Here is a 17,819-nt window from a genome sequence, read left to right on the forward strand (position 1 = left end):
CTTGAACTGTCCTGGGTGGCTCTCTGGCCATGTTAGCAGAGCTTGGTCTGGCTCTTTGCATCTAACTCCATATGAGATGCTGGCTAAAGGTAATCCCCAAAAACTGTGTTTGCCCTTTTTCTCTGTGTTGATGTAAAGCTATGCACAGGTCTTTTCCTTGGAAGAAACAAATCTATTGCTTCTCTCTTTATTATGCTTCTGCATTGAATGTTTCTGTTTCCCACTTCCTTATTATCTGTGTTGAATTGAATGGGAGAAAATCTCTTTCTGTGTTGAGCTGATTCAACACAGGACTGTAGGAGAAGAGTTAAAATAAGTTCTAAGATACAGGGTTATTTATTCACCTATAGTCTGCACATCTCTGAAAAACCCATGCTGTTGAAATAATTACACCTAGGAAATTGAGACAATTAACAAAGCTAGTATTAATACATCTTCTCCATATACCATCCTCAGCAAAGAAACTTCAAAGGTAAAGGAAACGTGTATAAGCACAAATGTTAGATACATTCATTGAGGACACAGTCTCAGGGGAAAATATGGTAGAAATAGAACTCTAAAAGCACAAAGTAACAGCAAATTACAAGTATCTCAGCTGAGTAATTTTCCTTTCTTTTATTGACATAGGTGAGATAGCATCTGGTTATAGGTACCATCTCATCTACCATAAATGCTTCCTGAGTCACAGGAGCCTGTTTTTCAGAGGTGGAGTACCCAGAGGCTTGATTTGAATTGTTGCTCTGTGTGCTTCACATTTATGAAAATCAACTGTAGGGTGTTGCACAGAAGGGCTATTCCAGTAGATTATTTTGAAAGAATGTATTATGCCAGAATGTGTGTTCTGTCACCTGTTGGCTGTGATCCATAGAACTCTTAAATATTTACATCAAACTTACAGTGAGAAATTCTTTGGGTTGGTTCATAATTTACTAAAAGCTTTCGTAGTCTATTTGGACTTTCACCAGGGGTGGCAAGAAGTGAGTACTCACAATAGAGCTGGAGTTTTGTCTGTGTAGGGTCTGTATGGTGAGGCTGCTGCCATGCCTTATGGGGCTGTCTGCTGAGACAAGTGTTAACACTGCAGTAGAATAAAAATCCATCCTATTGAATATAGAGATGAGAAAAGAAGATAATAGTTGTGACTTGTGAGTGTCCAACAGTGTTTGAATTATTACTCAGTCTCTGAATTCTGTAAACTACCTTAGTTTAAGCTGTTAACTCATGAATTAAATTAGCAAGTTCTGACTCATAAAATATTATTGAAATGTGGGGTTTGGGGAATGATAGACTCCCTACTTAGGATGGACACTTCAAAGGGAGGAATAAAAGTCAAAGAAGTAAATCCTTTTCTGACTTCTGTATTCTGCAATAAAATTCTTTAAATGTTTCATAGAAAATGTGAATAATTTATCGGATGGGAGGAGATAAAGTTGTTAGGGAATTGTTTGTACTTAACCAGCACCTTGTCTTTTGTAGTTTGCTTCACTTCACTGAGAATCAGAGTATCTGTTCCCCCAAAGGAGCAGAGTCAGGCTAAAATGTAGGTGCTTTTTGCTCTGATGCTCCATACCTGTTCAAATTAAAACTTGTGCAAAGCAAAAAAAGAAAAAAACACAATTATATGCTTTATGCATTCATGCTACTTGTGTTGTTAGAGATTTCTTGTCCATTTTAAGATTCAATTTCTTGCAAAGGAACTACTTTCTTCATTAGCTATCTACTGTCACATTTTCTAAACTGCATTTCTCATGCTTAAATATCAGGAGAACATTAGGGTACATTTCTCTCAGGCCACATGGTGCTCCCTAGTCTATTTTTATAAGTTTGGGGGTTTTTTGCAATCTTACCTAAAATACAAAAAAAATTTGAAGCATTTAAGACATTTTAAAACAATTATAGTAATACCATTGGGGAAAACTAGAACATTTTCTTTTCTATGCTTCCTCTATAAAGTACTTTTAGTTTTTTGAAGTAGCTTTCTTTTTCCTTGACATAGATTGTTAAAAGAGTGTGGCTTTAAATGCTTTCTCAGCAATGATGGAATAGTGTTGTTTTAGATGCTGTACTTGTTGAAATGTCTTTATAATTTTACCTGATGTAATTGCACATTGTTTCCCCATCATTCCTAGCAGAGTAAGTGGATATCCACTGTCCCATAGTAAGAACTTTGAAAGAAATATGTACTTTTAAAATGCTGAAGAGGGGAAAAAAACCTAGGTACTGGGGAATTCTGTCTTTGAATGAACTTTTTCAACATTTAAATTTAAGCTGAAGTCAACGGAATACAATCAGCCTTGATCTATGTCAGTTTTTAAGAATGCTGTCAACTATCTTGTGTTAGGGATATGGTAAAGAAGTGAGATTTGAAATTCCTTTTTTCATGAGGTGCCAAAAATTGAATATCTACATTCCCATTCAAGTCTTAAAATTGTAAATATCTATATTTGCACATAGATTATTGTTAAAAGTTTCCTTTTCTGTGTAAAATATATTGCAAGAAAAACCACGATCTTAAAATTACCAAGGAGTATTTTTTCTTCCTTTATTTTTTTCAACGTACACAGAACATACAGCATACACAAAACAAACTTAAACTTAGGGACAGGTTTGAGATTATTGTTTCAATTATTTCTTTATTAATTTACAAGTCATTCTTACTGCATTAACACAGAGTAAATATTGAACTGTGGGGGGGTTTCAGGATGTACTAACTGACTAAACTCAAAACCTCAAGCAGGAAGAATGATGGATTAATTATCCAGATTTAGATTTCAGTCCTGCAGTTTCTTGGCAGTCCACAGGTAGCTTGCTGCATTCATGCAGAGCATCATTGTCTTCCAGAATATGCAGGATCAAGACTTCAGCTCTAATTCTGCAGGGAGTGCCTAATCACATGAGTAGGTTTAATTATGTTAAAATAGGAATATTCACCCTAATAATCTTTCACAGGATTAGGTTTTTGCAAGATATAGATAGTGATACAATTAGCAGTATTTAAATCCTCTTCCAATTACTTTTGTTCTACAGTGTAAGCAATTCAAAATTTTCTTTATTAAGAAAATACTCATAATAACAGAATGTATATAAATCAGATAATATAACTGATATTTTGGTCTTTAAAAGATACATGGGGTAAGTTCATTTTATGTCACAGCTAAGTGGCCATATGCAAATCAAAGTTGGCTTCCATACTATCATTTGGTAGAATGAAATGAACAATGCTTTAACCTTTTGTCTCCAAATTCTAGATTTGTCATCTAATATGATCAGTCTCAAAATGGGGGAAATGGATTATGTTGCCCTAAATTTAATCTTGAACATTATTATCTAATTTCTTTAGTGGCAGTGTAGAACACTGCTGCAAGATTGAGGGCATAAAATTAGTAACAGTTAAATCTTATAAATGTGAAATAGCAGAAATATTAAAATGTTCATTTCAGGATGAAATTTTACTACAACATATTTTCTTGCATTTGTGCTCACACATGAAAATTCAGTTCAACAGAAATTTTCATCCCTGAAATCTTACTGATTTAGATATAGGAAAGGTACCCAGTTGTTTGGATTTTTTTCCATCGTTTACTCTTATATACTGCATTAGAGGTTTTTAATGTACACTTGTGTCTTATTTTCTGCATTGTCTTTGACAAAGCAAAATGACTGAAGGAAAATTTAACCAAGGTGGAGTGAGAATGGCAGTGAAATGAGGCATTTTAATCTTCAAACTCCTGGCCTTGAACAATTCAAAAGCCAGTTGCGTATGAACAAAGCAATTTTAAATAAACCTACAATCCACTGAATATCTCTGAAGATATGTTCTTTATTTATTATGGTAACATGAACATTAAAACACTAGGGCTAAATTTTATACTATAAATTTTTCTAGGTAAAATTATATAAGCTTTTAAACAAACCTATGTTAATAATTGTCTAATAAGAATGCTTATTAGGGTTTGCTGTAATTAATCTTAATTCTTATCATAGGAAAATTCCCTATAAAGCTTTCATCCTAACAATCTCTCTTTCATTTAAGTGGACTATACCATAGTGGCATTTCACATTTTTAATAGCCCATGTCAACATACAGCACTTTCTTTAATGTTTGTGTAAAAATGGCTGTTAAGAGCTTCTGACACCATCAGCTGGGCTGAAAGGAGCTTGGAATGGAAAAATGTAATACTTCAACAGAACTGTCGCTTGTTCAGCATTTCTTTTAAGAATTTTTTTCTTTTTCTCTTTTTTACATTCTGACATAAATGAGAACACATGCAGCCTTCTGGACTCTGGGCAATTAGGGACAATCACTGACACTCTTGGGACCTTCCTGCCACCATCTTTCTGTGATCTGAGTGTGCAGTTATGATTTAAAAATAAAAAAGGTTTAAGTTTTGGAAAGATGAGTGCTACCACTGCACTTCCCAGTTAGATAAAGCTAATCAGTGTATTTGATTATCCCTGTTGGACCTATTGGAGTGGATCCAGAGGAGAGCCACAAGGGTGACTGGGGACATGGAACATCTTTCCTGTGGGGAAAGGCTGAGGGAGTTGTGCTTGCTCAGCTGTAGAGAGGTGAAGGTTCCAAGACCTCAGTGCATCCTTTCAGTACCTAGAGAGGGTTTATAAGAAAATTGGGGACAGACTTCTTAGTAGAGTCGGTAGCAATAGAATTAGGAATAAGGGTTTTAAACTAAAAGAGGATCTATTTACATTAAATATAAGGAAGAAATTTTTTTACAATAAGGGTGGTGAGACACTGGCAATGGGCTACCCAGAGATGAAGTAGATGCACCACTCCTGGAAGCATTCAAGGTCAAGTTGGGTGGGACTCTGAGCAAATGTCCCTGCTCATTCTGGGGGCAGTTTAAAGGTGACATTTAAAGGTCTATTCCAGCCCAAACCATTCTATGATTCTGTGATTTTGCAGAGCTGGGTGCTTTACCTTTCCACTGCTCAGCCATTTTTATTAACTGCAAGCTGTAATGAGTATGCAAAGCCATGAGCCAGCCAGTTCAGTTGCCATAAGGGTAATTGGAGTAATCAAAATCAGCTTTTTAACAGTGGGTTTCTGGCTGGTGCCAGGAGGAAATTTGTGTTGATGAATCTTCCACTACCATAGCTGTCAATATGTCAATTTCAGCATATGGCAAATAATCAAATGCTCCCCAGCCTCTGAAATGAAATAGAGTTCTGGGACCATTTGAAAATAAAAAATTGAAAAGTTGCAGCAGTTTTATTTGATAGGAAAGAAATCAATGACGTGAAAACTATTTGCCTATTCTTTTAGATTTCTGTGCCTGTGCAAGACAATGCAATTTTTTAATTGTTTAACTGGAACAGAACCTTGAGTTTCATATTGTGGAAATCTTTCAAGTAACTGTTAACATTTTACAAATTAAAATGTTATGGTGTTTACCATTTATATTAAATAAATGAAATCTGTTATTAAATAAGTGAAACCTGTTACCTCTGTTTTTCACTGCCACTTGATTTCCTATCAAGTAAATCACTGCTATCGTCAGTAAATAACAAAGGGCTTTTTCTGGTGCTCCCTCTCAAGACACATCAGTCCCTAGAACTGGTGAAAAAAGAATAATTAATTTAACTGGGATTTGGGAATCTGGAGGAAACTCCAGTAGACAAAGACAGGTTAAATAACTTTGTCATAGCTGGAAATGTCATCCATCTGCTGAGTGATGGATGAAACCTGTATTACTTGGATTTGCCAAGAGTGACTAGACTTGAATTGTACATTCCCCAGCTCAGCCTTTCTTATTTTATATCTAGCTGTAAATTATTTTAAGTAAATAAATCAGATTAGTTATATAATCCAAGTGAGTTTTGAAGACTCATTCAAAACTATGATTTTAGCTCATTTTGGCATATTTGCGCTGAATTTTACCTTTGTTTTGTGTCTGTGGAATAGCTCTCTGAGGTCAGCTGACACAGGTAACTGCAGCACGAGTAGCAATGGATTGTGACAGCCTGGGCTCACTGTCCATCTAACGTCTGATAAATCCTGTGTACTACTTCTGCTGATCTCCTTTGATGGCTTTACAGAAGTTTGCAGGACTAAAATTGCATTAAAGATCTTGTAGATTTAGGTAAAACAGCATGCATGTCAGAAATCTTGCTCTGTGGTTAGTGGCTACCATTTCAGTGCAGTACTTAGTATTACAAAAGAAACATAACCCCATAATTTCATTATAAGATGCTGGGAAGAAAAGAAACCCAAAAACAAACCAACCAAAGCAAAAGCACTGCTTGATATTCCTGTTTGAAAAGCATGTATGAGAGGGAAAGGGACTGATAAAATGGTGTGGAATATCTCTTGCCATGCCAGCATTATGAAGCTGGTGGAAATAAGAAGCTATTACATGAACAAAAGCTCTGCTTTCCCTGCAGTGAGTGGTAAATGAATGTGATGCAAAGCTTTCTTGTTCCAAGCCCAGGAGACTTACCTTATTCTGTTGTTTAATACATGTTGGCATCTGTATTTTCTTGATATTATGTTGAAATTAGAGCCAGACACAGCTTTTATTAAAACTGAAGCTTGGCCTCAGTCTGTATTCATTTTTGACTTCCTTGGCACGTGGTGTGGTCTGTGACCTTCTACACCAAACGTTTCGTTACTGCCAGCAAATTTCGCAGCACAGAAACTGGCGTTGCTGTGCCGGCACCTCCCTTTTTGGCAGAGCTGGCTCTTGGAGCAGTTCAGATCACGCTCTTTTCTCCAGTTCCATTTGGTAAATATCAGATATAATTTGCACTGTCAGCAATTCAAAATTTTAACTAATGTATTTCAATTTGTTTTTCCTCATTTTCATCTGTCCTTTTTCTTGGACTGGTTCCTTTGCTTTGTCCTCACTTCCAGCTTTCCCCCACTGTGCTTTCCATGCACATTTCTTTCCCACTGAGACTGTATACAAATATTAGAGCTCTAACTCACACTTTTGTCAGCAGGATGTGCCGCACTCTGTAGGCACACTCAGTTCAAATAAAAAGCCCATTGGCGATACAATAAATCAAGTGATTAACAAGAAGCAAAATGCCAACCTCTGGCTTTTTTTCTGTCCCAGAAGCATGTGGTACACTGTAGAAAACTGAATTTTCTACCAATAAACTGAAGTCAAAGGTATATCCTCAGATGTGAGCGCTGTAGTACTGAAATGATGCGTGGGCAGCCTGGAGAAACCTGTGGGTTTTCCTATTTCTGGTTGTGTGAAAACTGTTGATAGCAAACAAAGCCAGTTAATGAGGACCAGAAAAAGTATAGCAGAAAACTGTTTCTGGTAGACTGAACAGCAGAAGGTGCTGGTGTAGTACAGGTTTATGCCCTTAGCAGCTGTTGAGCTGAGCTGCCCGGATTAAAGGTTATGCAGCAGGAAATGCGACAAAGCTGGCTGGAGGTAGGACAGTTTGTCCACTACCTTGTGCTGCTCATGTTGGCTAATACCTAGTCAAGCTTCTGTAGTGTTTAGACAGATCTGTTGCATGGGCCAGGTTTTGTACATACAGGTTTGCTTTTAGTCATTCCCCCAGAAGACAGTAGTGTGCACTCATTGGAAGTGAATATTACCTAAAGATAGTAATATGGTACTTAAAAATGTAACTGAAATATGGGTAAAGATGCACTTTGTCATCTTTTTTACAAGCATTTTTGTTCCATGTATGTGAAGAAACAACAGTATTTCCTTTGTACTCTTCTCCTTTACAACTTGTAAAACAAAATAGAAGGCCAAAATTAGATAGAAAATTGGAATGCTTTTAAAATCTCAAGAAATGAATTGTATGGAAAGTCAGAAAATACATGATGTGTGTACATATGTGTGAAGCAAATTCTTCTCTAAATATATTAAGGGCATATGCATTGGAGCATTCCCATAGAGCTTCAGTGCACCTTGCTATTTTTCTATTTTTGCTAATATTTTAAAAATAATTTCTATTTTCTTTTTCAACATCTTGGCACACTGCATGCATTAAAATATGCAGGGGTGTACTCTATTTCAAAAAGACACAAGTGATCATATTAATTCAGTGGTTTTTGTGTAACCTGATTCCTTCTCTGTATGTCCTCAGTATTCTAGTCTAGATCTAATCTGAAATACAAGACTAGATGGCACAGAGAGTCTGGCCTTCAGTCAACAAAACCCTTTTCTGCTGAGAAGTGAAAGATAACGAAAAAGATGTAATTACTGTAATGATGGGTTAGACCTTTAGATTCATGCTGCAATCAGTGATTCCTGTGGTGCTCTGCTGCAATCATGGTTTAGTGCTGACTGGAGAGACAAGACAGGTAAAGACTGTAAAACACTCCATCAGCTCTTGATCTGAATGCCTGAGGGGAGTCACACCTCTCATTTGCAGATAGGGGTGCTGGCTCCGAGATCGAGGGCAGCACAGTGAATTGTCTTGGAAGGAGCATCTTGGAATATTTTTCAAGTGTGTAAAAGCAAATGAGATCCCTGTAAATTGCTCCCTCCCTTCTCAACACACAATAGTAAACATTTTGATTTTATGAGGCTGTTGTGTCTGCCGTACATGCACACACATGCATAAATATGAACATCAGAGATTATATATATTTAGTAATCCTGATTTAGTCTTTATTACCCACATAATCAAAGAAAAAAATCAATTCTATAGGGTTATGCTTGCCAGAGCTGTTATATTTAAAGTGCTGTCAAATCAATACCAAAATAATTCCAAATACTTTAAGAATTTCTTACTTCTTCATTTATTCTCAAAGTCAAACGTGAAAATGTGCATACAGCATTAATAGATACTTTTATTCTGAATTTGAAAGATTGTTGGATTATGGATTTAAAGTAAGTATTTCCAGCTGATGCTGATGTAAGTACAATAATTTTTTGGCCATTTGGGATAAAGGGTATTGGTCGTAATTCTGAAACTCTTCTTGGTGTGATTAATCCTCATAACTGTGAGCTGTGTCACAGAAGTCAGCTGGAACTTCTGCATGAGTAATGGTTGCAGAACCAGCCTCAGACATTTAAATCATTACTATCCCTGGAAAACAACTGAAGATTAGCTCTGGTATTAATGTTTTTGTGTAGACATCACAGAGATTAAAAGCAGATGTTTTCCAGGAGTACTTATGTTTACCTTCCATGGTCTGCAAATGTTATAATCCATAGAAATTTTATTATTTTTAATTTGAAAATGAGTTTTTAGCATTATTTGTCAATTTGGCCAACCCAAATAGGTACATTCTCAAAGTTGGTCAGGAGGATATCCTAGCAACTGTTGATAGGACTGATAATTTTTTGACAGGCTGAAGTAAAGTTTTCATTCACTTTGATCATTAATCGACCAAACCTGTAGAGAGCACCTCATTCCCACTGCATTTCTGGGTGTGGTGATCCCCAAGGCTGAACAATAGAAGGGGTTATGGGGGAGCCTTGGACACCAACACTCAAGACAGAGATAAATTCAGAGTGATAGTGTTACACTTCATCCATATGCTCAGCAGGTTATTTTACTTGACTTAAAGATATTGATATTCTAGTTCATACTCTTCCTACTTCATAGCCTCACAGCACAATGTGGCACTCACTGCATGACCAAAACCATTCGACCAGATACAACGTCCTCAGTTAAAAAGTACTGTATCAATAAGAAATATTTTATTTCTGTGAGTAACATCTATTGCTGTTGTACGTGTCACAGTGTGCTTAATTTTTCTACGTTTTGGTAGCCATTTAATTAATTTATGGATAAATTTGTGTTCCATATATTTACTTATATTCCATAATTGACTTCATAAGGCAACACAAAAATCACAACATTTTGGAGACAGAGATTCTTGCTATCTGCTAGTTAAAGACATTTAATATAAATGACTGGGACCAAGGCTGCAGCTATTAGGAATGAGGCATTAATCTAGTTTACCTTCTCTTCTCTTAATTAGAAGCCAAAAGTCATAAAAATACTGTGTATATTTCAAGGAATTTTTAGTACCACATCATTGTCTCCATATAACAGGTGCAATCAAAAGGTAAATTACAGGATGTGTGCACTGGTAAGGAGTGCTTTCTGAAGGCTGCACTTTATAGTCAAAGCAGACTTAAAACATTTCAGTAGAGAGCAGCTAGTCCCCTAATCCTCTGTGTGCTTCTCCCAAACAGAAGTAGCACGTATTCACTTGTACCAATTCTGCATGCTGTGCTGGCCAGCATTCTTCTTTGCATAAAAGTAGAAGTGATCCCTCTCACTGTTTACTCAAAACAGGTGATGAATGTACTGTTTAACAAAATAGTAACAAAGGCCCAAAGCTGGGTTTGTAAGTACAACTTCTCACAATTTAAGAGTTCCAAAGACAGCACCTGAATGACATAAAGAAATGTGTTAGGGTGGAATGCTGAGTAAGAGGAAGAACGCTATTGGCTGTCCACAAATTTTAGCAGCTGTAGAACCAGTGATTATGGCTTGCAACCTGGATAGGCATGGCTAAGTTCATCTGTATTTGTTATGGGCAACGGAGGATTTTGAGGAGCAAGTTTAAGGAAGATAAAATGGCAAGCAGTGAAATGGAAAAAAAAAAGGTACTTGTCAGAAAAATAGATGTTTGAGGTAGTTACTAGTGGTGCAAATGGTGGAAGGGTGACCTTTCAGCTGACAACTCTGTAGGATGGATTGATATTGATGATGAGAGGCCTTTAAATGAAAACAGAAGAAGAAGAAGAAGGGATAAGATCTAGCTTTAAAGTTCTCTTTCCTCATCAAGGTAGAATGATAACCAAGGTGCAGGACTATAGGTCTTTTGTCTAAGGTGAGATTGCAGATTGAGGTTAAAAAGCAATCCAGGCTCAGTGAATTGATTTGCTGTTGGAGCATGAGGTGAAAAGGCTCTATTGTAGGAGCTGTTGTGCACGATGTTCATGGGAATTTAGGACTGAGGAAAATAACCTTCAATCACTCTCAAATCTGTTAAATAGCAGACTTTCATCAGGGCCAAAAATGTACATATCTTCCTTATTTGCATTTTTTTTAAACTGTGTTTGGGCATTTGGATTTGTGATTACAACAGCTGGTTTTTGTAATAACCTGCTTAGAATGTGCAGTATTCTCATTATTGGGGTGTTTCTGGGAGAAAGCTTCGAGAGATAAAGTTCATTTGAAAATATGGTAAAAAGTATTCATCTTTAAATAGATAAAAAGAGCTACTTAGATAAATATTTAATGTTAAGTAATTATCTAGAGAGTAGAGATGACTTGTGGAATTGGCAGAAGGAATGGGAAATGAAAAGTCATGGGGACAGTTGAACTTAAGAGGAAAGTTTAACTATTGTTAGTCTTATTATTATCCAAATTCCAGGCATATGAAGCAGCTTAGGCTCTATAGAGACGGTAAGTTTTGTTCTGAAACAAAGTGGGCATTTCCTCTACTGACAGTGAAGTGGTCTTGTAAATGTTAACTGAACCTATATTAATAGCTGTATTTTTTTCTCTAATTGGAAGACACTTTTTTATTCTGTACACTTGTATAGTAAAGCAACCTGCCTTGAGAAGGAGGCTGGGTTGGAGCATCTCAAAAGATTCCTTCCAACCTCAAGCATACTGTGACTTGTTTCATGAAACTCATTTTCTGTAGATATTCTGGTAATCCTGTGTTTATCTGGGCTCACACCAGTGGGAAAAAAGTGATCTCTAGAACTCACAACGTGATCCGACTGCAGTGGGTCATATCTAGTATGTCTAAATTTTCACGTGAAGATATAAGAAGCTAGAATGGTATACAACTAGTTCATGTTACAATATTCATAAGAGAGGAATTAATTGTGACTTTGTTTTCCTATATTTATTTTGTGTTCCCTGCAGCTGGGCCTCTGGAACTTCCTCTCTTCGAGCTGATCCCATCACAAAGACAAGTGGTTTTCCATGGAGACCGCCTGCCCTTCCAGTGCACTGCAACTTACGTGGACAACAGCACCCAGGTGCAGTGGTACCATGCGGGGCGCCTGATCGAAACCGACGAGGAGAGCGGCATCTTCGTGGAGGACAGCATCATCCATGACTGCTGCCTGATCACACGGTAACACACACACCTCTTGGCATAGTCAGGCTTGCAGGCAAGGGGGACAGATCTGACGCTTGCAACAAGCCTCATTAAAACACCAGGAGTTGTTTAATTTGAAGCAACTCAATTGTGTGCTTGAATCTGAGCACAGAGGTAGAGATTTTTCGTGGCTGTGATTCAAAATTGTACTTTTTGAGTCTAAGTATCCAGATTTGATCAGATATGGGTTTGAACCAGATAAAAATAGTTTCTTATACAATAAACCATGCGAGGAAATATAAAAAAGCAAGAAAAGAAGAAAAGCTTCAGAACATATGAGTGACTTATAGCCAAACTGCTTCTTCATGACACCATCCACCATAAATGATGGACCTATGAAGAACTATCAATTGAAAATAAATACTTTGATTAGTTTTTGCAGGTTCCAATATACTAGATCCCATATTCTTTAGTTAAGTAATCTCATTTTTGTTTCTTATTAAATATTTCTCGGTTTTCTGTGACTTCTACCATCTCTGTGCCTGTGTGCTTGAGATACAGAGATCTACAGATGCATTTGCTGATGTGAAAAGTGCAAGAGGAATGAAGCAGAGTAGGCTTCTATAAAAGAAGCAAAAACTAAAATTTGGCAGTGACTGTAATGTTCCAGTTTTGCTTCAGTTTTCCTGTTAAACATTATTTAATAAATTATAAATTTCAGTGTTTATTTTTGGGTTTCATCACAGAGTATTGGCTTGTCACTAAAAGCTGCTAAGTTGTTGCACACATCCTTTTGTCCTCTGCCAGTTTCCATCACTGATCAAAAAGAGAGTCTGATTCTGTGTGCATGTTCTGCCTTTCTCTTTGTAGAAGATGGAGTGAAAATAACTATGCTAATTAGCTCTGGATAATCATTAACATCTTTTCACTCAAACAGTTTCTATTAATATAATTGACCTGAAATGCTTCTTGAACTATCAAATAGAAGTTATGAAGGGAGTCAAATTAAATCCTGTCCACTGGGGACTTTTGGCTTTATTAATTTCATCTACCCACTGATTATTCGACCCCTTGTGGAGTCCCTTAGATCTAGAGGCATAGATCTGACCCATTCTCAGAGCTCCTGCCTTTCTTCTAATACCAATGAAAAGGACTATTAGACCAATTAGTGCAGTAATGCCACGTGCATGAGCTATTATATAACTGCCAAGTCACTTAAATTAAAGCATGTTCTTCCTATTTCCATTATATCAAAATTAAAATACATGCTGTTAATCACCTCATTATGTTTTTCAACTGAATTATATTTTGCACTGTATAAGTAATTTTTAAAGCGTAGTAATAAGCTAAAATAAATAGTCTAAAATTGTTTCCAAAATAGCTATCTTTTTTTAAAAAGGTGTAAGTAGCTTGACTGATTTTACCTTACATTACTTCTTTTTTGCCAGACTGTAAAATAAAAACCTTTGTCTACCATAGCATATTTTAATAAGGATGGTTGATCTCCTGCCTATCTCGTTTACTGTGCCATTTAATAGGTGACCTTGATGCTGATGGTGCAGAATGCACATGTGCAATATGCACATCCATTCTGAATGTGCAATATGCACATCTATTCAGAAAAAATGTTCTTTAAGTACATCATCACATTTGCTGTTATAGACTGGAAAAATAATCTGACTTGCTAAGTTATGTGATAAAGACTGTTAAAATAAGAAAAAATATTTTTGAATAAAACCCTAAGTCCTTAAACAGCTGTTGAAAAGCATTCAACATTTTAATTCCTCATTTATTTGCATTATACATGACACTTTGTAAGATAGAAGGGCATTGACCATAGAGCATAATCCTTATCCAGCCAAAAATGCTAACATTCAAGCAGCTGTGCCTCTGCTGTGATCTAGGTGCTGATCAGAATTAACCTATTAAAGATATACTTTCAAACCTACTTTTAAAAACTGTACTATTTTAAAGTCAATTTTTTAAAAGGTAAAGACATGTATTGTTGAAAATAAGAAAAGATTTGCCATGTTGTGCCATGTATCTTTAGCATTTCTTAATGTTAATCCCATCTTTATGACCAAGTATATTATATTCTAATTTATATAATTATCATAAAAAATTGAAATAATATATAATAGCATGCTTGTTAAATGTTACAATAGCATGTATTAGTGTGCTAGTTACATGCTATTACATACTAATTTGTGATAGTTCTTAAGGATAAATCATTGGTTGTAAAAGGCACTGAAACATCAGAAAGACTATGCCTCCCTGAGGCTATCAAATGTTAAGTATATGATTTGGACTAAAAATAAAGGTAACTTGAAATCAGTTCTTACAGTATCATATTTTGCCTTTGCATACCTAGTCTTTACACCAAATGTCCACTCTCTGTGGCTTTCTGTAATTGCACTAAAGGACAGACTTTGGCCTGTGCTACTTAGCAATTTAAAGATTTCTATAGCTGGTTTTGAACAAAGAGGTGTAGTCATGTTCCAAAAGCTGCTTATTCAAACATTTTTAGGTGGTTATTTTATTGGGTAATTCCAGATATTTCTGGACGTTGATTTACAACACAAATATAATGTTAAACCCTTCTGTTTTATTAACTGGCACAGTAGAAGGATAAAATATCCAAATGTGTATTTTTTGTCTCCTATGATAAGGCAGAATAAACTAAAATAAATATTTTTGTTACAATAATTAAACTAAAGTTTTGAACTGTATTCCGGTCTGTGACATTTTTCTTGGCAAGGAGTATTCCCTTACAGGAGATCTTGAAAAGGTGTTTTCAATTCTGCTGCTAGCTTGCATTTATCATTTCTTGCCAATGATAATAATATTTGATTTTGCTGGTGTTTAATCTTCTGTCATTATGCTTGTGTATAAATGTCATAGTCATATATGAAAATATACATATGATGTGGGACTAATTTCCTATCATTTGTGAATGGATCTAGCTGAATTTGTTAATGGTGCTTCCATGAAGGCAGCCTCATTTCTTTAGCCTGGAATATTATATCAGTTCAATAATAAGCAGCAATTCTAACTCACCACATTCTGGTTCTCTGATATCCCTGAAACCACATAGAAGGAAGCTCATGTAGGATTCTCTGCAGCACGGCATCTTTCCCAGCTCCCTCACTCTTCCCTTTCAGTGTTTGGAGAAGCTAGCAGGACAGTTATTAGAACATGAAACCAGAAAAAGAAACTATTGTAGTTCTATGAACCAAGAAACTCCACAGTGGCGGAGATACTTTAATTTTCAAGAAGTTTCTTAATTTACCACAAAGAATATAATGACAATTTGGAAGTCTTTTTATTTCTAGTCTGCAAATACTTGTGTAGAGTGTTTAACAGTGCTTATGCCCTGACAGCTGTAATAGCTGCTCTGGGACCATTACAGTCCATGAGGGCTCCTTCTGAAAACATTAAACTGTGAAAAAAGTTAAGAATCCATAAAAAGGAGAGCTGCAGCTGGAGAAACCAACATGCTCTCAACTAAACCTAGGCTAACAGGTGCTAGGATCAAAAGTTATTTTCAGGTGTAATTTTTGTTGTGTAGATGAATTTGCCACTGGAAATACAGTTTCTTAGGACTGAATTTCGATCCCCTGAAAATTGTGTTTTCTATTATACTCTGTGCTAAGTATCTCAGTCTTCTAAAAATGGTTGACAAAGCCACTTTATTTTGTGGGAGTTTTTAATTTTAAAAAAATATTAAGCTTAAGAATCTGTTAAAAATCGTCTAAGTGCTTCTTTACATTGTGACAGTAGCCACTGACAAGTGCATAATGAAATAAATAGTAGTGTTTGAGATGAGAGGTATATGATTATGTGAAAATCTCAAAAATGTGCAGAAGAAAGGCAGAATTTCAAATCAGGATCCACTTGTAATAGCGAAGGTACAAAAAAATTTCAAACATATTGAATGTTGTGGTTTGAAACTTTTGATCATAATTAACGTTATCCAAACAGGAGGTTGAGTCCAATTAATACTTTTTTACTGTTTGAAATTATCACTGCATGTATTAGTAAAGAATTAGGAGCTTGATTGAGGCAGTTTCACTAGAAGTATAAAGATTATTTAAGATATGATTAGAGAAAGGAAATTGATTCCATGAGTAGACCGGTGGTATCATTGCAAGTTTGAGATACAGGCAGACACTTCCTATAACAAAGAACAAAATGCTTCCAGGACCTCTGTGTGAAAGGCAGAAATTCAAGGCATGTAATGACCGAGATGATCCCTAAACTTTGTTAACAGTTTGGGCAGGAATGCATCTCGAAAGGACATGAAGCAAGCAGCAGTGGTTTGAACTGGTCCTAGTTAAAAAAACAGTCTGAAAATCCCTGATAAGGATGTTGGTAGGTTGGACACTTGACTGAAAGTTCAGATATGTACCAAATCATGGAAGAATATTGGAGATGGCACAAGATTAACAAGATTAGAACAAATCCAAGTAACTTGATTCAGAAATGCAGATATTTTATAATCCCTTTGTGTTCTGCTGCACGAGTATTTTGGAGATGGGCTGCTATGGGTCACACTAAGAAATCCAGGGAGATAAGCAGAAATTGTTCAGTGCTGATATTTTTTGCTTTACCTAATTGACCCAGTTTGACCTTTAGCTGTCAAGGAGTTAGGAAACAAATGAAGCAAAATAACAGTTTAAATTGTAAATCAATATTTCTGTATTATTTTGAGGTCACTTTAAACCCTGTAGGCAATGGTATACAATTCAGTTCAGGCACTGGAGGCAGAAAAGAACTACTGACAGATGTGACTGCACCAGCAGTCTTTTCTTATATCAGATAGGAAGATAATATTTTAAATTATTGCAGAATATTATTAAATGCCCAGGGTAAGGATTTCATAATGTGAGATTAAGAGTACCTTCTTGTGAATTAATTTGGAAGATTAATTAAACTTAGGTCTTTTATCTAAAAATATTTCAATTACCTGAATAAAATCAATGACAGTTTTATTACTAATCGGTGTGGGGAATATTTTAAAATATAACCTGTGGAGAGGCTGATACAATGAAAAGCAAAAGCAGCAACCATGATATCTTCTGTCATTAAAGTAATAGACCACTACCTAAGAGTTGTATCATAAAACCTGCAGGCTTAATTTGGGTAAGTGCTTATTGAAACATGACTGAAAAATAGGTATTTTCACAAAAAAAAAAAAAAAAAGTATTTTGGCTGCTAGAATTAAAATACCCTAGAAATATAGTTAGTCAGAACTATAAAACCATTTTGATGGGGTCCTTGAAGATTGATACAAAAATATACTTTCTTTGGTGTTGAGACCAGATTAAGATGCCTTGCACTAAATTTTCACCTCTCGTTTCCATCTCTGCTTATATCCAGCAGCTATATATGGGTCTATCCAGCCACAACTCTGAAATGTTCAGTAGTAAGAACAAAAATTGATGCTTTATCCCCCACAAGGGAGAATCAGAGGGTTTTGCTTTGACTTTTTAAGGCCAGAATGATTTTAATGTGGCTCTTCAAACAGCTGCAGCTACACAGCTGAGGACATGCTGCACTGTAGCAGCAGTTGGGAGTCAACATCTCAGGGCTGGCTTTTTCTAAAGTACTTTTCCTGTCAACATCAGTGTTAGATAGAATTATGCATTTTCTCTGAGTCTAGGCAGTAGTTTGTAAATCTGTGAACCAAATGTGAGCATATCAGAGCATTTATGGCATACATCCAGAATCCAGTGCCAGGTAAACCACCCTAAACACTGGCGAAGCAAACAATTTCTACAAAGAAACACTTGATAGAAATATTAAA

The 17,819-nt window shown here is 36.0% G+C and overlaps 1 protein-coding gene across 1 annotated transcript in view; it reads left to right on the forward strand.

The window, feature by feature from the left end:
* The window catches only part of ADGRA1 (adhesion G protein-coupled receptor A1), a 252,358-nt gene that overhangs the window by 109,277 nt on the left and 125,262 nt on the right, over positions 1 to 17,819 (forward strand). The window contains exon 7 of the mRNA XM_054637084.2: positions 11,836 to 12,049. Coding sequence (XP_054493059.2) covers positions 11,836 to 12,049 — 214 coding nt within the window. The remainder of the gene's footprint in view (positions 1 to 11,835; positions 12,050 to 17,819) is intronic.

Source organism: Agelaius phoeniceus, chromosome 9 (genome assembly GCF_051311805.1).
Source record: "Agelaius phoeniceus isolate bAgePho1 chromosome 9, bAgePho1.hap1, whole genome shotgun sequence".
Taxonomy (NCBI): Eukaryota; Metazoa; Chordata; class Aves; order Passeriformes; family Icteridae; genus Agelaius; species Agelaius phoeniceus.